At 33.4% G+C, this 19,086-nt stretch overlaps 1 protein-coding gene across 4 annotated transcripts in view; it reads left to right on the forward strand.

Annotated features, from left to right (window-relative positions):
* The window catches only part of LOC100029133 (ABC-type organic anion transporter ABCA8-like), a 118,179-nt gene extending 100,276 nt beyond the window's left edge, over window positions 1-17,903 (forward strand). For all 4 annotated transcript variants that reach the window (XM_056817241.1, XM_056817240.1, XM_056817242.1 and 1 more), the window contains 7 exons: window positions 634-709; window positions 787-881; window positions 1,467-1,586; window positions 2,022-2,162; window positions 10,703-10,782; window positions 14,319-14,374; window positions 16,362-17,903. In XM_056817241.1, coding sequence (XP_056673219.1) covers window positions 634-709; window positions 787-881; window positions 1,467-1,586; window positions 2,022-2,162; window positions 10,703-10,782; window positions 14,319-14,374; window positions 16,362-16,460 — 667 coding nt within the window. In that variant the 3' untranslated portion in view covers window positions 16,461-17,903. The remainder of the gene's footprint in view (window positions 1-633; window positions 710-786; window positions 882-1,466; window positions 1,587-2,021; window positions 2,163-10,702; window positions 10,783-14,318; window positions 14,375-16,361) is intronic.
* Window positions 17,904-19,086: the final 1,183 nt, after the last annotated feature.

Consider the following 19,086-nt stretch of genomic DNA (forward strand, 5'->3'; position numbering starts at 1 on the left):
CCCCTTCCTTTTAAAGAAAATTTCTCTTATGTCACCTCCCCTAAATTTTCACATCTTCCAATCACAGTAGACGCTTTTTCCCAGGACTGCCCATTCTTAGTTATCATCTTCTTTTGTTCTCACCTTCTCTGGTTAGATAAAATCGACTGAGTACTTCACACCTCTTTTGTTAAGCTTGCCTTTTGTAAGTTGCTTGACCTTTTAGGTACTAATTTAACCTTTATAAGTACTGAGCACCCTTTTTGTATTAGATCTAAAAACAGACCTAGCTTAAAGTTCTAGCTTTACTATAAGTATGAGTTGGGGACTTTTCATTGTTCAATCAGGAGTTTTCAACTTTATCTTCCCCTAAGGCACTGTCTGAGTAGGGTTGAGTAATTTTAAAAGTTTGCAATACATTCCTGACCAAGAACCTCCATTGTTAAAAATGGGGAATAGCTTAATCAAATCTTCTGAAGTAGAGTCTGAGCAGTTTTAAGATTCACACACAGCACCAACAACAATTCATTAGTGGCTTATTTTCCTACAATCCTTCCCACATTTTTTTGACATCTTGGCTAATCTTATGGGTGTGAAGTAGAACCTCAGAGTTGTTTTAATTGTCATTTCTCCAATCAATGTGTTTTCTATCAGATTAAAGGATGCTCTCAAACTTCAGGACTACATGAAAGTTCCAATCAAGGAACTGTCAACAGGCATAACTCGAAAGGTACGTCATATGCTTGGCATTCTTCTAAGCCTTGCTATGATGAGGATAGTCACTAATTATGTTTCTCTGAATTTTAGCTGTGCTTTGCTTTGAGTATCTTGGGAAATCCAGCTGTTATACTTCTGGATGAACCATCAACTGGCATGGACCCAGAAGGGCAGCAACAAATATGGTAAGGAAGAGTATAAGAAAACTCAAGACCAAACAGAGTCTGTTTAGATTTTGAGCTTCTACTTCATACTATGAAAATTAACCATTTAAAAAGCTCTATTTCCCAATTCATTCTAACTGCTCTGCCCTATGGAAACCTATTTAGCATAAATGTTTTCTCTGATGTTTCTGACCTTGACCTCACTCCAGAATAAAATAGCCCAATAAAATAACTAATTCACAGTCCCAACAAATCTCCAAGGATTTTGCAATTTTCCTCCAGTTTTCCATTTTATAAGTTTATTTTCATTCCTTAAAATTAATTCAGTGCTTCTCTCTTTTTATACTCTCAACTTCTACCTTCTTTTTAGAGAAACTACCCTCTTTCATCATATTTTCTTCAATCTAATTCCTTCAATTCATACATCTATATCCTTTTGGATTCTTTCCTATCCCACAATTTGTCCTCTCCAGAATTGCTCTCCCCTTTGTTTGATGTGAATTGTTTAGGCAAGTGTTTTCTGTGATCATTCCAATTTGCTTTGTTAAGTTTTATAGAAACATTGGTGTGCTCCTAATTGCACATATTTTCTTAACTTCACTTTAGGCAGACTATTCGAGCAATCTTTAAGAAGAAGGAAAGTGGGGCTATCCTCACCACACATTACATGGCAGAGGCTGAAGCTCTTTGTGACCGAGTGGCCATCATGGTATCAGGAAAGCTACGGTGGGTGAATGTCCCATTAAAATTTTAAAAGCGAGGGCAAATAAATGGCTCAATGGATTGAGAGTCAGACCTAGTATTGGGATATCCTGATTTCAAATTTGACCTCAAACTCTTCCTAACAATTTGAACCTAGACAAGTTGCTTAACCCTGAATGCCTAGCCCTTACTGTTTTTTTGCCTCAGAACCAATACAGAGTATTGATTCCAAGACTGAAGCTAAGGAATTTTATAAAATTATAAGCAAAGACATAACAAAAAGAGATCTCTCTGACATTCTACTGACCTCAATGACTTAGATCTAATACTCCTAGTCCAAAGATGAGGACTCATCTCAACCATTCACAGAACAAAGAAGAACAATAAGTTAGGTAAGAAATGTGTTTTTTACTCTCTCTTTCTCTCTCTCTCTCTCTCTCCCCACTTCCTCAAATCCAGATGCATTGGTTCCATTCAACATCTAAAAAGCAAGTTTGGCAAAGATTATTTACTGGAAATAAAAGTGAAGGAATCTGGACAAGTAAGACATCTCCATGAAGAGATCCTGAAACTTTTTCCAAGGGCAGCACGGCAAGACAGGTAGGGAAAGCTATTTCCTATGGTGGAAAAAGTAAATTCACTCTTCTCTTCAGTTTTTCTTGCTTCATAGTGTGTCAAAGGGGAAAAAATAATGCTTCTTAAGCATAAGTATGCATTTTAAGCACAAATATGCCAGAATTTTAATAAATTAATTTAATATTATTTCAAATCCAAGTACTTCTATCTTAAAGAAAGAAATGTCCAAAATGACACAGTCCAGTCATTTCTCTACTTTGAGAAAATTTGAATTAACATTTATTATAATCTTGAATAAGAAAAGAGCCACATATGTGAAAAACATAGTTTTGATTACATGCCATTTCAACAAATAGAACAATGGTCACTTCAAAATTATATAATTCCTTCTTGACCACTACTCTCATGTTCTTCAGGAATAATCATAAATTTGAAAAATTAGGTCTTTATGAGAAAAACTTGCTGTAGAAAATTTTGATATCACTTCATTATTTATGGTAACTTTAACAAAATATAGTTTCCCTGATTATCTCTGTTCCTTAGGTCTGTTTTTGCTTTTGCTTAGTCTGGAATCATGATTACTATCCCTGCCCTTTTTACTTCAACTAACGGATAACAGATTGTACTCCAATCCTTTATTTTAACCATGTTTATGTGGTTTTTTTTGTTTATTTCGAGTGTTTATCTTGTAAACAACACATTGTTGGATTTTGGTTTATCCTACTATCATTTGCCTCTATTTTATGACTGAGGTCATGGCATTCATATTCATAGTTATGATTTTCCAACAATGTTTCCCCCACCATTCCACTTTCTTCAAAAGTTTTTATTGCTTTCAACCATTTCCTCCCTTAATTTTCCCTCCCTTTTATCATGCCCTTTCCTTGGCCTCATTTTTCTCTCTTAGGTAAGTTAGAGTTTAATATATAACTGAATATGGATAACTTTCCTCTTTGAACCAATTACAGTGAAAGTGAGGTTCAAACACCCCCATTTTCTCATCCAACATAAAAGCTCTTTCTTGCATGCCTCTTTTATGTAAAGAAAAATCCCCACTTTTAACTCTCCTTTTTCCCCTTTACCCAGTTTGTTTGTCCTTCTTTTTCACTCATTATTTTTTGGAAATAGTCCCAACATAATTGATGTACACCCATGTTCTCTGGCTATGTAAATTCATTTTAAGTGTCCTCATAATAATAAAGTACTTAGTAGTTATATGTATCATTTCTCTTAGGAATGTAAACATTGAATCCCTTACAGTTACTATTTTGTGGATTCCTTTTTTTTTCTTCTTTTGAGTCATATGTTTGAATGTCAGATTTTCTATTCAGTTCTTGTCTTTTCATCAGGAATGCTTGAAATCCCTCTATTTCATTACATAAAGATATTTACTAGATATTTTCATTAAGAATAGATAAAGTATTTATATATTTTCCCTTAACAGATTATATTCAGTTATACTTTAGTAATTCTTGGTTATAATCCTAGCTCTTTGATCTTCTGAAATATCATCATTCAAGAACCCTGTTCCTTTAATTTGGAAAACCAGCAAATCCTGAGTGATCCTGGCTCTTAGACTATTTATTTCTTACTATTGAGGTATTTTCTCTTTGATGTGAGACCTCTGGGATTTGGCTGTAAAACTCCTGGGAGTTTTCAATCTCTTTTGTGAAGTGATTGGTGAATTCTTTCCATTTCTGTTTTACCCTCTATACCTAAAATATTAGGCCAGTTGACATTTTCTTGAAATATGATGTCTAGGCTCTTTCTTTGATCATGGCATTTATTTAATTCAATAACTCTTAAATTATCTCTCTTCAATCTCTTTTCCAGGTCAGTTCCTTTTCTAAAGATATTTTATATTTTCTTCTATTTCTTTCAGTTTTTTTACTTCTTTCTGATGTTTCTTGATGTCTAATGCATTTATTGTCTCATTAGCCCAATTCTAAATTTTACTAATTCACTAGCCCATTTCTAATTTTAAGGATTTACTATATTGATATACATAATTATATCATGTTAATTACTATATTTTATGATATGTTAATTATCAGATATTTAATTTCTGTACTTTTTCTATTTTCTATAGTTTATAAGGGGAGAAAAGGGGCCATTTTTTTAAAAAGCTTGGATTGGATTATTTTAGAATAGGGTCTCCAGGAATTTAATTTATTCCAAAGAGATTTATTTACAATTTATTTACAAAATATAGAATGGGTGAAGTAAGAAAATCAGAGAGGATAGGGTAAGATACCTAGCCTAAGCACTAAGTAATTTACTCCTGACCCCTGGTTCAACCGAGGCAGGGAGAGTTAGTCCTTACCCAGAAAGGCCTCGGAAAAGCTGAGGACCTCTCTCTCAAGAGGCAGGTCTCTCCTGAGGCTAGCCTCTTCAGAAAACTCAGGAAAGGAGTCAGCTTTTTCACTGACCACATCTCAGTCCAAAGGGAGAGATTGAAGGTCAGTCTCACCAGGAACAGGGTGATCTCACGTCCAGTCAACAGATTCTTCTTCAGCCTTCAACTCAAACTCAGAACTCCAGCAGAAGCCAAAGTCCAACTTGAAATCCACTCAGGAAGTTGTAACTCCCTTTTAAAGACACTTTCTTTTGCATCACCACCTGTGCCTTCCCTTAATTTTACGTCTACCAATCACAGTTGAAGATTTGCTTAAGATGGTCCGCAGAACAGGCAGTTTGATTCTGATTCATCACCCACTATTGCACACATGGGTCACAGACCTCCCCACTTAATGATTAAGTAGGATGTTTATACTTTTGGCGATTAGATCTAAAAAATGGGTATATCTCCCCACTCAACCATAAGTAGCATGTTTACACTTTTGGTGATTAAATCTAAAAAATGGGCAGGGGAGTTAATTTAATTTTCACAGTCAGGGGAGAGTTAATTAATTTCATTTTCACAATCAAGGGTGAGTTAAATTTAATCTTCACAAGTTTTTCTCTTCAATTAATTTTGTTCCTCTTTTATCATTAAGTAAACTATGTTTTTTAAAGTGTTGTTTTCTTCCATATTTCTTTATGCCTCTTTTACCAAGCTGTTGAATCTCTTTTCATAATTTTCTTGAATCACTCTCATTCCCCCTTAAAAATTTCCTCTCCCACTCATCTCTTTCTTTAACACTTTCAGGAATTGTTATTTGCATTACATTCAATCAGGATTTTTCTTTTAAACTTTGTATGTAGCTATTTTCACATTCTTTTCTAATTCTGAGTTAATGCTTTAGTCTTCTCTGCCATAAGAGTAACTTTTGATGTCAGTTGTTTTTGTTGTTGCTTGTGTATTTTTCTATCCTATTTCTAGAGTTTGAATTTTAAGTTAAATTTGAGCTCTTTTCACCTGGAGGTGAAGAGGCACTATGCCAAGCTTTAGCTTTTTTTTATGCTGCTGTTCTCAGAGCTAGTTTTGGGATTCTCAAAGTTTTGCATGATCCCAAGAGAGCTATGATGACTGATTTGCTGCTCTACCTAGGAAAGGCCCTTGATCCCCTGCAACTACAAGCACTAGCTCTCTGCTTTATAACTGAGATCCTGCTCATTTGTGATCCAACACAAGCACTGTGCTTTGCCCTAGAACTAGTTAGGGATACTAGATATGACTTTTGTACCTCGTGCTAAGAAAGGATCCTCTGTAATCTATTTCTTATCAGTTTCCACCCCCTTACTAACACTAAGCTGATAGTTCCTGAAGCTGCTGCTATTTCTGCAGCTTTTACTGTGGTAATGTGTACACAGGTGTACCTGCACTAAGGTCTCCACCTCAGAATTAGAAACTTTTCCTGCTGATCTCCTAAGTTTTCTTATACCATAAAAATGCCAAACCCTAATCTTTTGTTGGCTTTGCTGCTAGAAATTTTGATTTGAAACATTATTTTAAAGTTGTTTGGAAGGGAAGTTAAGAGAATTCAACTGAGTTGCTGACTATAATCTTCCATCTTGGACTTGTGCAGAATGATGTTTTTAAATAAAAAAATTAAATGTAAAGGATTTAAAAAATGTATTATAAGGGGGCAGCTGGGTATCTCAGTGGATTGAGAGCTAGGCCTAGAGACAGGAGGTCCTAGGTTCAAATGTGGCCTCAGACACTTCTCAGCTATGTGACCCTGGGCAAGTCACTTGACCCCCATTGCCTAGCCCATACCACTCTTCTACCTTGGAGCCAATACTTAGTATTGGCTCCAAGACAGAAGATAAGGGTTAAAAAAATGTATTATAATAAGTATTTTACCATCCAATTTCATCAAACTACTGAAGTATATCCATAAACCCTTTGGGTTCTATGGATTCCTCATTAATAATTTTTTATTAAAAATAATAGGGAGTTATTAGAACTTAATAAATTAGGGAACAGTATGGTCAGTCCTGTGGTTTAGGAAAAATCACCTTGGCTTGTTGCATGTAAGAAAGGTTAAATTGGGGAAAGAATTTCCAAGAGGTGAGGAGGTCCTGAATTGTAGTAATAAGGGATTATACCTGAGAGAATTTTAAATATAAATAAATGTTTAATATTTTAAATAAAATTCAGTATGGGGAGAGTGAGAGTAAAACCATCAGGATGAAACCAAGGCAGTACCTCAGTGACTAGAAGGATGCTGGTACTGTAGACAGTAATAGCTTTGGAGAAGAGGATTGGTTTAGAAAAGATAATTAGTTCTGTTTCAAGCATGCTGAACTAATGATGTCTATAAGATATATACTTTGGAATGTTGACTAGGCATTTGGTGATACAGGTATGGCATTCAAGAAAGGCATTCAAGATTTGGATAAATAGATATGAATCATCTGACTAGAGATTGTAACTGAACTCAGTAGAACTAAGATAACAAATTGAGAGAATATAGAGAAAACAAAGAGAAATTAGTATGGACCCTTGGGTGACATGGATTAAGATATACAGAAGAAATGGAAAAGTAGCTGTAGGAGAAATAGAAGGCAAACCAAAAGAGAACAGTATCAAGAAAATCTAGGGAGGAGAGTACACAGAATAATATCATTCAATAGTGTTGAATATTATAAAATGTTTCAGAATGGGGATGAGTGGGAAAAGACAATTCATATTGACAGTGAATGGGACACTAATCACTTTGAAGAGAGCAAAGTCTGTTGAATGATATGATTAGAAATCAGATTGCAGAGAATTAGAAGAGAATTAAAGAAGAGAAACTGGATGCACCAAATATAGAATAGGTCAAAATCTCTTCTCCCACCCCTTTCCTTTTATTCTTTTATTATACTTATAGGTTTTTTTCCCCCTTTTCCCTTTTCTATAGTTTTCTCTTCCCTTATTCATTAGCACTTTTTGGATTTTTTTAACCTTACCTTCCAACTTAGAATCAATACTAGGTATTGGTTCCCAGGCAGAAGAGTGGTAAGGGTTAGACAATGGGGATTAAGTGACTTGCCCAGGGTCACACAGTCATTTCCCTTCTGACTTCCACCTCCCTAGCAATTATAGATCCTCTCACACAGTAATTTTGTCCCACAGAATACATTAATTCACTTGTGATGGGAATAAGGCTTTAGTCTAAGGTATTTCAATTCTGTTCCTCTATTGTCAATTGTCCAATTTACATTCTGCTTATATATGTCCTGATGGTATTTCTTTGTTTCTATTTATTTTACTCTATCAGTCATTTACTTTCTATTAAAAAAAAAACCTCATAGTCCTTTTCTCATTACATCTTCTTTTCCTTGGTAATTATACTTATTTTCTTATATTTCTGTTCTTTGAGATATTTGAAAATTGAATATTCTGCTCACATCTGAGATATTTTTGGAAGGAAAGTCGTAAATTCTTTTTTTTTTTACTTCTTCATCTTTATTCTTGATGACTAAGCTAAAGTTTTCAGAGTACATAATTTTGGGCAGCTTGAGCTCCTTTGCTTTTTTAAATATATTGTTTCCTTCCCTTCTAGACTTTCTAGTAGATAAGGAATAATCTTATTTTTAAAATTTCCTTTCAAAAATAAATTGAAGGGCGTTATTCTGCATTATTAAAGAATTTGTTGTCATTAAAATAGTTACATTTTGCTACCATATGTCTTGAACTTTGAAGTATTTTATTATTTTTTTGTTTTGCTTTGCTTTTTCTTTGAATCAATTTGGATGCTTTTGATTGATTATTCTTTATCCAAAAGTTCTGAGTTTTCATGTTTTATTTTATTATGATGTTCAATTTTCTTAATTTATCATGTTCTTTGGGCACATTCATGGTACTTAAGTTCTATATATGCCCCCTAAATCCAATGTAAACTGATTTCAGCTTCTATAGGGGTCATAGGCTTTTATTCTACAAGATTTCCTCCACTTCAGAATCTTCACATTTCACATCTCTTAGTATCTTAGACTTTTTTTAAAGAAACTCTCAACCATATATGTAACTTTTTCTGAATCTGCTAAATAAGTTTTTATTATTGTACTGAGAGTTTACATTCTGACATTTATTCTTAATTTCTTATGGATTTAATTTCACTTTTGAAATATTTTGAAAAAGACACATTTTGTAATTCCTTATTATTTTATGCATTCTTTATATTTCATGAATTTTTTATTTCATCTGTTAATTTTCTTTATCTGGTAATATTTGTTAAGAGAACTTTATAACTCTTTGAGGGGGTTAAGTATTAAGTATTCCTTCTAGTTTTAGGATCCTCTCTATTGAATTGTTATTTCTGCCCTGGATTTTAATTGAGCTTTCTTCCTAAAAACTTTTGTGTTTCAGCATTTTTTTCTTTATATTTATCCATCACTTTCTGACTCCCCTTCCAATTCTGGTGAACTTACCACTTCACCTGCACTGAAAATCTACTCCTCTTTTTTTCCAAACTGGAAGGTTTAGGTTTCATTAGAATTAGTCCCTACACTAAATAGCCTGTTGGATAACATGACTGGAACTGAGTATCAGATCTCTTTCCTTCAGACACCGTGGAATAATGCACACTGATACCCTGTCTGAGTTTCTCTTTTAGTTTTCCTCCTTTCCTTACCTATCTAGGTAGAATTTATGGCAGTTCCTTTTTTGCAGGATTGAGAGATAGGCATTTCATATATTTGGAGTTCCCTAACCCAGGAATTGCCATAGGCCAAAGGAAATATATTTCCAATACTCCCTACCTCCACATGACTATATATGTTATGCTATAGTGTGAAGGTGGCAGTAAGTTGATCCCCAAATAAAATAAGACTTTTTTTTTGCACAAAAAAAAAGATGTGCTGACAAAGTCCGTGCAGCAAGTAGGGATGCCAATATGAAACCTGGGGGGATGCCATGGGTTGGTATGTGCATCTTTTCCAGGAGCATGGAGGATGGTGGGAGTGGAATGACGAATAAGGGCTTCAAGGATTAGTTCTACTTAGTGTTAATTCAGAAGAATTTTACCTTGCTAAGGTGCTCTCTCTCTGTCTTTCTGCCTCTCTGTCTCCCTCTCTGCCTCTCTGCCTGTCTGTCTGTCTGTCTATCTGTCTCTCTCTCCATCTCTCAGCTCTCTCTCTTCCCTTAAGTATTCAGATGTAATTAATTGCATTGTATCTGATACATATTTTTTGCATTGTTCTTAGAGAATTAGTAGGAACTAGAAAAACTACTACATCATTTTTTCAGTCATAAAAGGATTTATTTTTGAATTCTCCAATATTTGAGCAAATTAGTACTCTGAATTCTCTTCAAATTCTGAATTAGCAATTCTATGATCCATGATATCACTGAAGCATTCCCTTGGTGTATTGGTAAATATTAAACAGTTGGCTGCTTATGAAGGGAAATGTCCATTTAATTCACATAATTGACATTTTATCTATCACTTTCTTAAGTATAAGATAATCAATGAAATGATAGATCAAGTCCTAATTAAAATGATTTATTAGATGCAAATGTTCATAGTGAATATATAATAATCAACTCTCTTAAGTCAGTTTGATCTGATTTCTGATCACTTCTGATGTCTTAAATTGATGAAGTTTCTGAATCATCTATGGCTTCTAATCCTGTGTAGTTCTTGTCATATTATTATTGAAATCAAATAAAAATATTCTAAAATTTTCCTACACTCAATAAGAATCCTATTCTTTAGTTTTATATGTTAAACTGGCAATTCAGACTATAAGGGAAAGAAGGAAACAAGGGAGAGGTGACATAGAAGATGAGATATTATGTATTGAGGGAGTAATTTTATTAATCTATAAGTCCTACAAAGACATTGAGTTTGTAGCTGTGTGAATAAAGTTCAAAATATTCAATAAGAACATACAAAGTACAAGGAATTGTGCTAAATTCTTGAGACCTTAAAAGTAACAAACATAGTCCATTCTCTGGAGGAAGAGGACAAAGAAACAGAGGCAGACTGTATTTAGAAAGGGAGATGTGAAGAGCAAATACATAAAATAATAGATGAGTTATCTTTAAATTAAAGTTACTTTGTCAACAAGACCAAATAGTTTTGCTAAAATTCTATTATTTCTTATAGCTATTGCTATTTTTAAAAACATTTTGTCATATTCTACCTAGCTTATGTCTAAAAAGAAAAAAAATTCCTATTTTCTCCCACCAGGTATTCCTCCTTGATGGTCTATAAATTGCCTGTAGAAGATGTGCATCCTCTTTCTCAGGCGTTTTCTAAATTAGAAGCAGGTAAGAGTGATCATTTTCAAAATGATTTGCTTAAAGAAACAATTACCAATTAGAGTCAATAAATAACAATGAGGAGACAACATACCAAAATGTATGGGATGCAGCCAAAGTGATATTTTGGGGGAAATTTATATTTATATATGCTTACATCAGCAAATAGAGAAAGATCAAATCAATTAATTGGACATGCAATTAAAAAAAAACAAATTAAAAATCCCCAATTAAATAACAAAATGGAAATCCTGAAAATGAAGGAAGAGATGAATAAAATTGAAAGTAAGAAAGCCATTGAACTAATAAATAAAACAAAGCTGGCTTTATGAAAAAAATAAATTAAATAAATTAACCATTGTTTAATTTGATTAAAAAGGAAAGAAAATCAAATTGCCAGCATCAAAAATGAAAAGGGTGAAACAACTACCAATAAAGAATTAAGTCAATGATTGGGAGTTATTTTGCCCAATTAATCTGACAGTGTAAGCGAAATAGATGAATATTTGCAAAAATATAAACTATTCAGATTAACAACCTCATTAGAAAAAAGAAATTATTTTTAAAAAATCAAAGAACTCCCTAAAAAAAAGGTCCCAGGAGCAGATTGATTCAGAACAACTAACTCCAATTCCACATAAATTATTTAAAAAAAGAAGGGAAGAGAAAATCCTTCCAAATTCTTTTTCTGGCACAAATATGGTACTGATACCTAAACAAGAAAGAGCTAAAACAGAGAAAGAAAACTATAGACCTGTCTCATTAATTAACATTGTTGCAAATTTTTTAAAATAAAATGCTAGCAAGAAGATTACAGCCTTATATGATAAGAATCCTACACCAGAAATACAAGGATGGTTCAAAATTAGGAAAACTATCAGCATCATTGACCATATCAATATCAAAACCAACAGAAATCACATGAATATTTTAATAGATTCAGGAAAAACATTTGACAAGATACAGAGCTCATTCCTTATTTTGAAAAAATTAGAAACGTTGGAATAAAGGGAACCTTACTCAACGTGAGAAATGGTATCTATCTAAAACTATCAGCAAACATCTGTAATAGGAGAAACTAAAAGCCTTTCCCAAAAGATCAGGTGTAAATCAAGGACACCCATTATCACTACTCTTATTTAATACTGTACTAGAGATAGTATAACAATAAGCAGAAAAAGAAATTGAAGATATTATAATAGGCAATGAAGAAATGTAGTTAACACTCTTTGCAGATAATATGATGGTATATCTAGAGAATCCTAAAGAATGAACAAAAAAAACTAATAGAAACAATTAACAATGCCATCAAAATCACAGAATACAAAATGAACCCACATAAGTCATCAGCATTTCTATTTACCACCAACAAAATCCAAAGGTCAGAGATAGAAGAGGGAATTCCTTTAAAAAAAAACTATAGACAATATAAAATACTTTCGATATACTTACCAAAACAAACCCAGCAACTATATGAACCCAATTACAATTCTTCACACAAATAAAGTCAGACCTAAACAATTGGAAAAATATTAACTGCTTATATATAGGCTGAGCCAATATAGTGAAAATGGCAATTCTACTTAAATTAATTTACATATTCATTGAATGAATAAAACTATCCAAAAATTATTTTATAAAACTAGAAAGGAGGCCTGGTTGTTCCAGATAACAAACTATACTATAAAGCAATTATCAGAACAATCTAGTACTGGCTAAGAAATGTAATGGTAGATCAATGGCATTTAATGTCCATAACAACTTAGTATTCAATAAACCACAAGACCCCAATTTTGGGAAAAGAACTCACGATTTGGAAAAATATGCTGGGAAAACTGGAAAGAAGTATGGCAGAGTTTAGGCATGCACCAACATCTCACATCATACACTAGAAGAAAGTCAAAATAGATACTTGATCTGGTAATAAAGGTTGACACCATAAACAAATTAGTGAATCATAGAAAAGTTTACCTGTCAGCCTTTTGGATAAGGCAAGAATTTATGACCAAAATAGATAAAGAGAACAACATGTAAAATGAAGTCATTTTGACTACATTAAGTTAAAAAGTGGTTGTACAAATAAAACCAATGCAATCAAGATTAGGAGGATAATAAAAAATTTTAAAGCAAGTGCTTCTCACAAAAGTCTCACTTCTCAAATACAAAGAGAACTGAGTCAAATTTACAATAATACAAAGCATTTCTCCATCAAAAAAATGGTCAAAGGATATGAACAAGCAGTTCTCGGGGGAAGAAATTAAAACTACCCATAGTCATATGAAAAAATGCTCCAAATCACTATTGAATAGAGAAACACAAATTAAAAGAACTTTGAAATGTCATCTCATACTACCAGATTGAATAACATAATCAAAAAGGAAAATAAGTGTTAGAGAGGATGTGGGAAAATTGCTACACTAATATATTTGTTGGTGTTACTGTGAACTGATACAATCATTCTGGAGAGCAATATGGAACTAGGCTCAAAAGGCCACAAAACAATGCATATCCTTGACCTGGCAATACCGCTACTGGGACTATATTTCAAAGAATCAGAGATAAGGGGAAAGGACCTACCTGTACCAAAATATTTTTAGCAACACTTAAAGGTGTCCATCACTTGAGGATTGAATGAACAAGTTGAGTATATGGTTGTAATGGAATACTTTTGTGCCATAAGGAACAATGAAGAGGGTGAGTTCAGAAAACTCTGGAAAAGCTTATATGAACTGATGCAAAAGGAAGTGAGAAGAACCAGGAAAATAGTGTATACAGTAATTGAAATATTATAAAATGATCAACTGTGAAAGACCAAACCATTATCAGCAAAAAATATTTCCAAGATAACCCCAAAGGACTAAGGATGAAAATGCTACCCATAATCAAAGAAGGAATGTTGAAATCTGAGTATAGATCAAAGCATGACATCTTCTACTATATTTCCTTCATGAGATTTCTATTGTATGTGTGATATGTCTTCTGTAATGGCATAAGCAATATGAAAATATATATTACATGAAAATACAGGTATAACATATTGCAACAAATTATTCACCACCTTAGTGTAGAGACTAAAGGAGGGAGAAAAATCTGAATTTTAAAATGTCAAACTACTATCAAAAATGTTTCTTCATGAAACTTAAAAAACTAAAAAGAAAAGGAAAAAATGGGTTTCAACAGAGCAATGACAACCTCCCAAATAGAATCAGTGCAACAATTTTTTGAGGAAACAACCCATTCCTTGCATGACTTGAAGGATTTGTCTTTCTTATTGCTGAGTTAAACAATTTCTCAAGGGTGGTCTAGTTCAGTGTTGTACACATAAAAAACTGAATAATATATATTTTAATTAGCTATTTTGAATGTCAAAAGTTACCTAGGTTACTTTATGTATATATATATATATATATAGTGACTTTTGTTTTATCTTTTGATTTTAAGACATATTGTTTATTTGTAGTTATTGGTACTAGATTCTGACTTGGGGGGGAAAATACTTAGATACAAACTATTTGAACTACTAACATAAATTCATTCCTGTTCAGCTAAGCATACTTTCAACCTGGAGGAATACAGTCTCTCTCAGTCCACTTTGGAACAGGTGTGATATTTTCTTTTTTTCCTTTTTTTAAATATTATTTTTAAGCCTTTAATGTGTCTTAGAATCAGTACTAGATATTGTTTCCAAAGCACAACATTTATTATTTTCTTAAAGACTTTCTATTTGATATGCAACTGTTGTTGTTTAGTCTTTTCGTTTATATCCAATTCTTTTTTTTTAGACCCTTACTATGTATATAATACTGTGTATTGGCTCCAAGGCAGTAGAGTGGTAAGGGCTAGGCAATGGGGGTTAAGTGACTAGCTCAGGGACACACAGCTGGGAAATGTCTGAGGCCAAATTTGAACCCAGGACCTTCTGTCTCTAGGTCTGACTCTCAATCTACTGAATCATCCAGCTACCCTTTATATCCAATTCTTCATGATCCCATTTAGAATTTTCTTGACAAAAATATGCAGTGATTTGCCATATCTTTCTCTAGGTCATCTTACATATCAGTCAGACAGGGTTAAGTGATTTGCATACAGCTAGTATCTGAGACCAGATATTCCTGACTCCAGGCCCCATGCTCCATCCTCTGTGCAACCTAGCTGCCCTGCCATGTAACTATGTGTGACTAGTTTGGTGAATATTCTTCTTACCCTAAGATCACAGACAAGCATGCTTTTGTTTTATTAATCAATCAATGAGATAGAGATACTCCCTCCCCTATTATACAAAAGATACTTTCTGGTCACCCCATATCTGCTGCCTGCTTCACCAAACTATATCTCTTCAGATGAATGAACAAGATGGAACTCTTAATCACCCAAGTTTGAATTATTTTGGCATAACATGAAATGTAGATTTGAATTATTGAAGAGTTATAGGAAATTTTTTTGCCCTGCAGCCATCTAGTTCTGAAAAGCTTTCAAATTAAACCTAACATTTATATATTTTTCTTTTTTCTTCTTTCTCTGATTCTTTCTTTCATTCATTATTCATTCATTCACTTATTTATATTTGTTCAATTATACATCCATTCATGCATGTATATACTCATTTAATTTATTTCCTCATGGATGTATATAAGAATATTATATGTGTATATGTTATATATTTACTTACATGCTTGTATTATTCACTAATTTATTTGTCACATAAAATCCATTTTTCTATGACCATAAGGTTTATTGAATACAGTTAAGTACAACTTACAGAAGCCATCAAATGCTTCACTCTTGTGGAATAGTCTGACCAATAATCTGCAAATCTCCTGGAGATTACACTCCCAGATTTTTGTTTGCTTGTTTGTTTTTGCTCTGGAAAGTCATGGAAGAAACAAAAAAAGGGACATAGGGAGACTTTTTATGGTCAGTAACTGTAAGCACTAGAAAGAGGAAGACATGAATGTAAGAAGTAGCTCTGCTACTCTTTTTTATCACAGCCAATCTCTCTTTAAATTATCATGATTTTTGTCCAGATCAAGGGAGAATAAAAAGTAGAAGAAAATAATAATAAAACTGACACTCATAAGCATGTTAATATTTGCAAAGCTCTTTGCTTACATGATGATAGCTAGCATTCTTATTATACTTTAAGGTTTCTAAAGTGTTATTTAACTTGAGCCTTGGAAGAATCCAAGAGGTAGATCCTGGGAATGTTATCATCCCCATTTAATAGATAAGAAAATTGAGGTTCAAAAAATTAAGTGCCTTGCTCATAGTTATACAGTTAGTGCTGGAGGCAAAATTTAAACCCAAGTTTTCCTGATTACAAATTACACATCTACTACTAAGAGGCTTTTCATAATAGCATAATTCAGATAAATAGCAGGATGAACTATGGGTACCAGTTACATAGGTAAGTCGTATGAGATAAAAATATTGTTTATAATGTGCTTTGCAAGCCTTAAATCATTTTGCAATTGCTAGCCATAATGATAATATCTTTGTTGTTATTCTCTGAACTCTTCTCATTAAATGGGTGGTAGAGAAACTAAATTGCTCTCTCTTTCCTCTCTTTCCTCCCCAATTTCCCCATAAAGGTCTTCCTAGAGTTGTCAAAGGAACAGGAGCTGGGAGATTTTGAAGAGGAACTGGATACAAATATAAAATGGAAACTCCTCCCCCAAGAAGAACCTTAGAGGTCTAGACCTGCTAATTCTATATAAAAGATCTCATGACCCTTTATGTTTACACATTTATAATTTTCATTCCATATCTTATCTCAGAAATGTTAATCCAAATTTTAACGTATATTTTATATTTACATAGCAATTGGTTGAACTCTTTATTAGAATAAGCAGTTTTTTTAAGTGTCAAAAATTAGATATTGAAGGTTTGTCCATCACTTGGGAAATGAATAAACAATGGTATATGGTTGTAATGAAATACTATTGAGCCATAAGGAAAAATGAACAGGGTGATTTCAGAAAAACCTGAAAAGATTTGTATGAAATAATGCAAAGTGAAGTGAGAAGAATAAGGAGAACAATGTATACAATAACAGAAATATGATATGACAATCAACTACAAAGGACTGTTATTATCAACAAAGCAAGTCTCCATGATAACCACAAGAGACTCATGATGGAATTACTATCCATAGCCAAAAAAACTGTTGGAGTCTGAGTGCAGATCAAGCACTCCATGTTCAACTATATTTCTGTCATGAGATTGTATGTGTGATGTGTGTCTTCTATCATGACATGAGCAATATAGAAATATGTATTACATGAAAGTACAAGTATAACATATATCTGACTATTCAGTGTTTTGGGGGAGGATAGAGAGGGAGAAAAATCTGAATTTTAAAATATAAAAAAATAATTGTCAAAAGTTGTTTCTACATGTAACTGATAAAACTAAAAATTTTGGGGAAATTTTTTAAAATAAAAATGATAAAGGGAAGGAAGGATAATTTCAGGTAAAATCCCCATACCAAATATCATTGGTAATGGGATAGAATTGGAGTGTTAGTTTCCTATATATTTCCATGCCTTTTAGGTGTATTTTCCATATTATATTGTAGCTTTTTATCAGCAAAGGGGCCAATAAAGGGGTTTTTTCCTCAACTGGAAGGAGGGATTGAAGAATCATGAGAAGTGGAAGCTAGGGCAAATTTTGAGCTGCTAGAGAACATGGCATGGGGTAAAAACAGCAGGATGTGTAGATGAGTGCCAGCCAAGAGGTAATTGCAATGGCAGGGCTCTACTCCCTGGAACTGAATAGTAATCGTGATCATTTGGACATTAACTCATTGGTCTGTTTTAAAAGTGCCTTGACAGAATTTGGTGCTGCCCTGGAATTGGGCAAATTTATTTGCTCACCATTTCCTCTCCCTCCTCTATTTCACAGCTACCTGGTGAACTGGCATTTCTTACTCTTAAATTTTTTTCATTTTCTGTAAATATTTTATAATGAGTTTTATATCCAGATAAATATAAGCTGATTTTTATTATATCTGAAGTGATTGTTATTAGTAGACCACACTATGGGGAAGGGCAAAGAAGAATCTCTAGACAAATAAGCTTTAATAAACTATGTCTGTCTCTTTCTCAATCAATAAAATACAGATTTGTATTGTATGTTTTTTTTAACATTCAAGTATAAACTTGACAATACTAAGATTCTTTTTTAACAAATTTTTTTGAGTCAAATTTCTGTGTTTATTGTTTCATAATTAATTCAATTCAGCAACCTTTGAGCTTATGTGCCAGGCATACTGCTAAATGCTAGAGATACAAAGATAGCAATTGAACAATCTTTACCCTCAAGAAAATTATACTCTATGATAGTTAGGTGGCTCAATAGAGAGAGACAGATCTGGAGACAGGAAGTCCTGGGTTCAAATCTGACCTCAGACATTTCCTATCTATGTAACCCTGGGCAACACACTTAATCTCAGTTTCCTTCCCCTTCTTACTTCTCTGCCTTGGAACCAATACTTAGAATAAATTCTAAGGCAGAAGGTAATGATTTAAAAAGAAAGAAGATTATACTCTACCAGATCTGACCACACACACATCTAAGTATATGTAGAAAATACACAAACTAAATATAAGGAGATTTGGAAGGGAGGGCAATAGCAGATAGATGAGGATCCAGAAAGGCATCATGTAGGTGGTGGTACTCAAGCTGATTGTAGGGAAAAAAAAAACAATTTAGGATTCCAAGAGGCAGAGAAAGGGGAAAGAAACATTCAGGCATAGGCTTCAAAGTTAAGAAACAAGAAATAGTGTCCTGTGTGATGTGAATTTTAAAACTATTCCACCCTAATCAAACCATTCTTTAGAAGATTTGATTTAGCTATTTCCTGATCAATAACAATAGAGATACTTGGAATAACAGAATCAGGTCTTGGAAATTCTACATTTCTCCTCTCTTCTTAGTTTAACAAGATTTTGAAGGTCTGAATCAAACTCAAGATTTAATTATCTAAGGAGATGGCCTTCAACAGACATGTGCAGAAAAAAGGACAGATCTCTGGGCTCTCCTAAGTCAAGCTAAGTCCTCATTGGTACAGATGAGATGCATAAAAGTGATGTAAAAACATCCATATAAGGCACGTCATGTCCTGTCCCTTTTGCTTTCCCTGGAGATGCAACTCTGGCTGGCAGCTTGCTATGCATTCCGACATCTTGGCAGTAGTGGCAGTTATTTGTCTGCATTTTGGTGGTGAGTTTTGTCCTTGACCTGATTCAGGTTCAGGCATCTCAGCTGAGCCCCTTTTGGAGTTCAGGTTGATTCCTTCCTCCATCACACTCCAAA

This window comes from Monodelphis domestica, chromosome 2 (genome assembly GCF_027887165.1).
Source record: "Monodelphis domestica isolate mMonDom1 chromosome 2, mMonDom1.pri, whole genome shotgun sequence".
In the NCBI taxonomy this organism is placed as follows: domain Eukaryota; kingdom Metazoa; phylum Chordata; class Mammalia; order Didelphimorphia; family Didelphidae; genus Monodelphis; species Monodelphis domestica.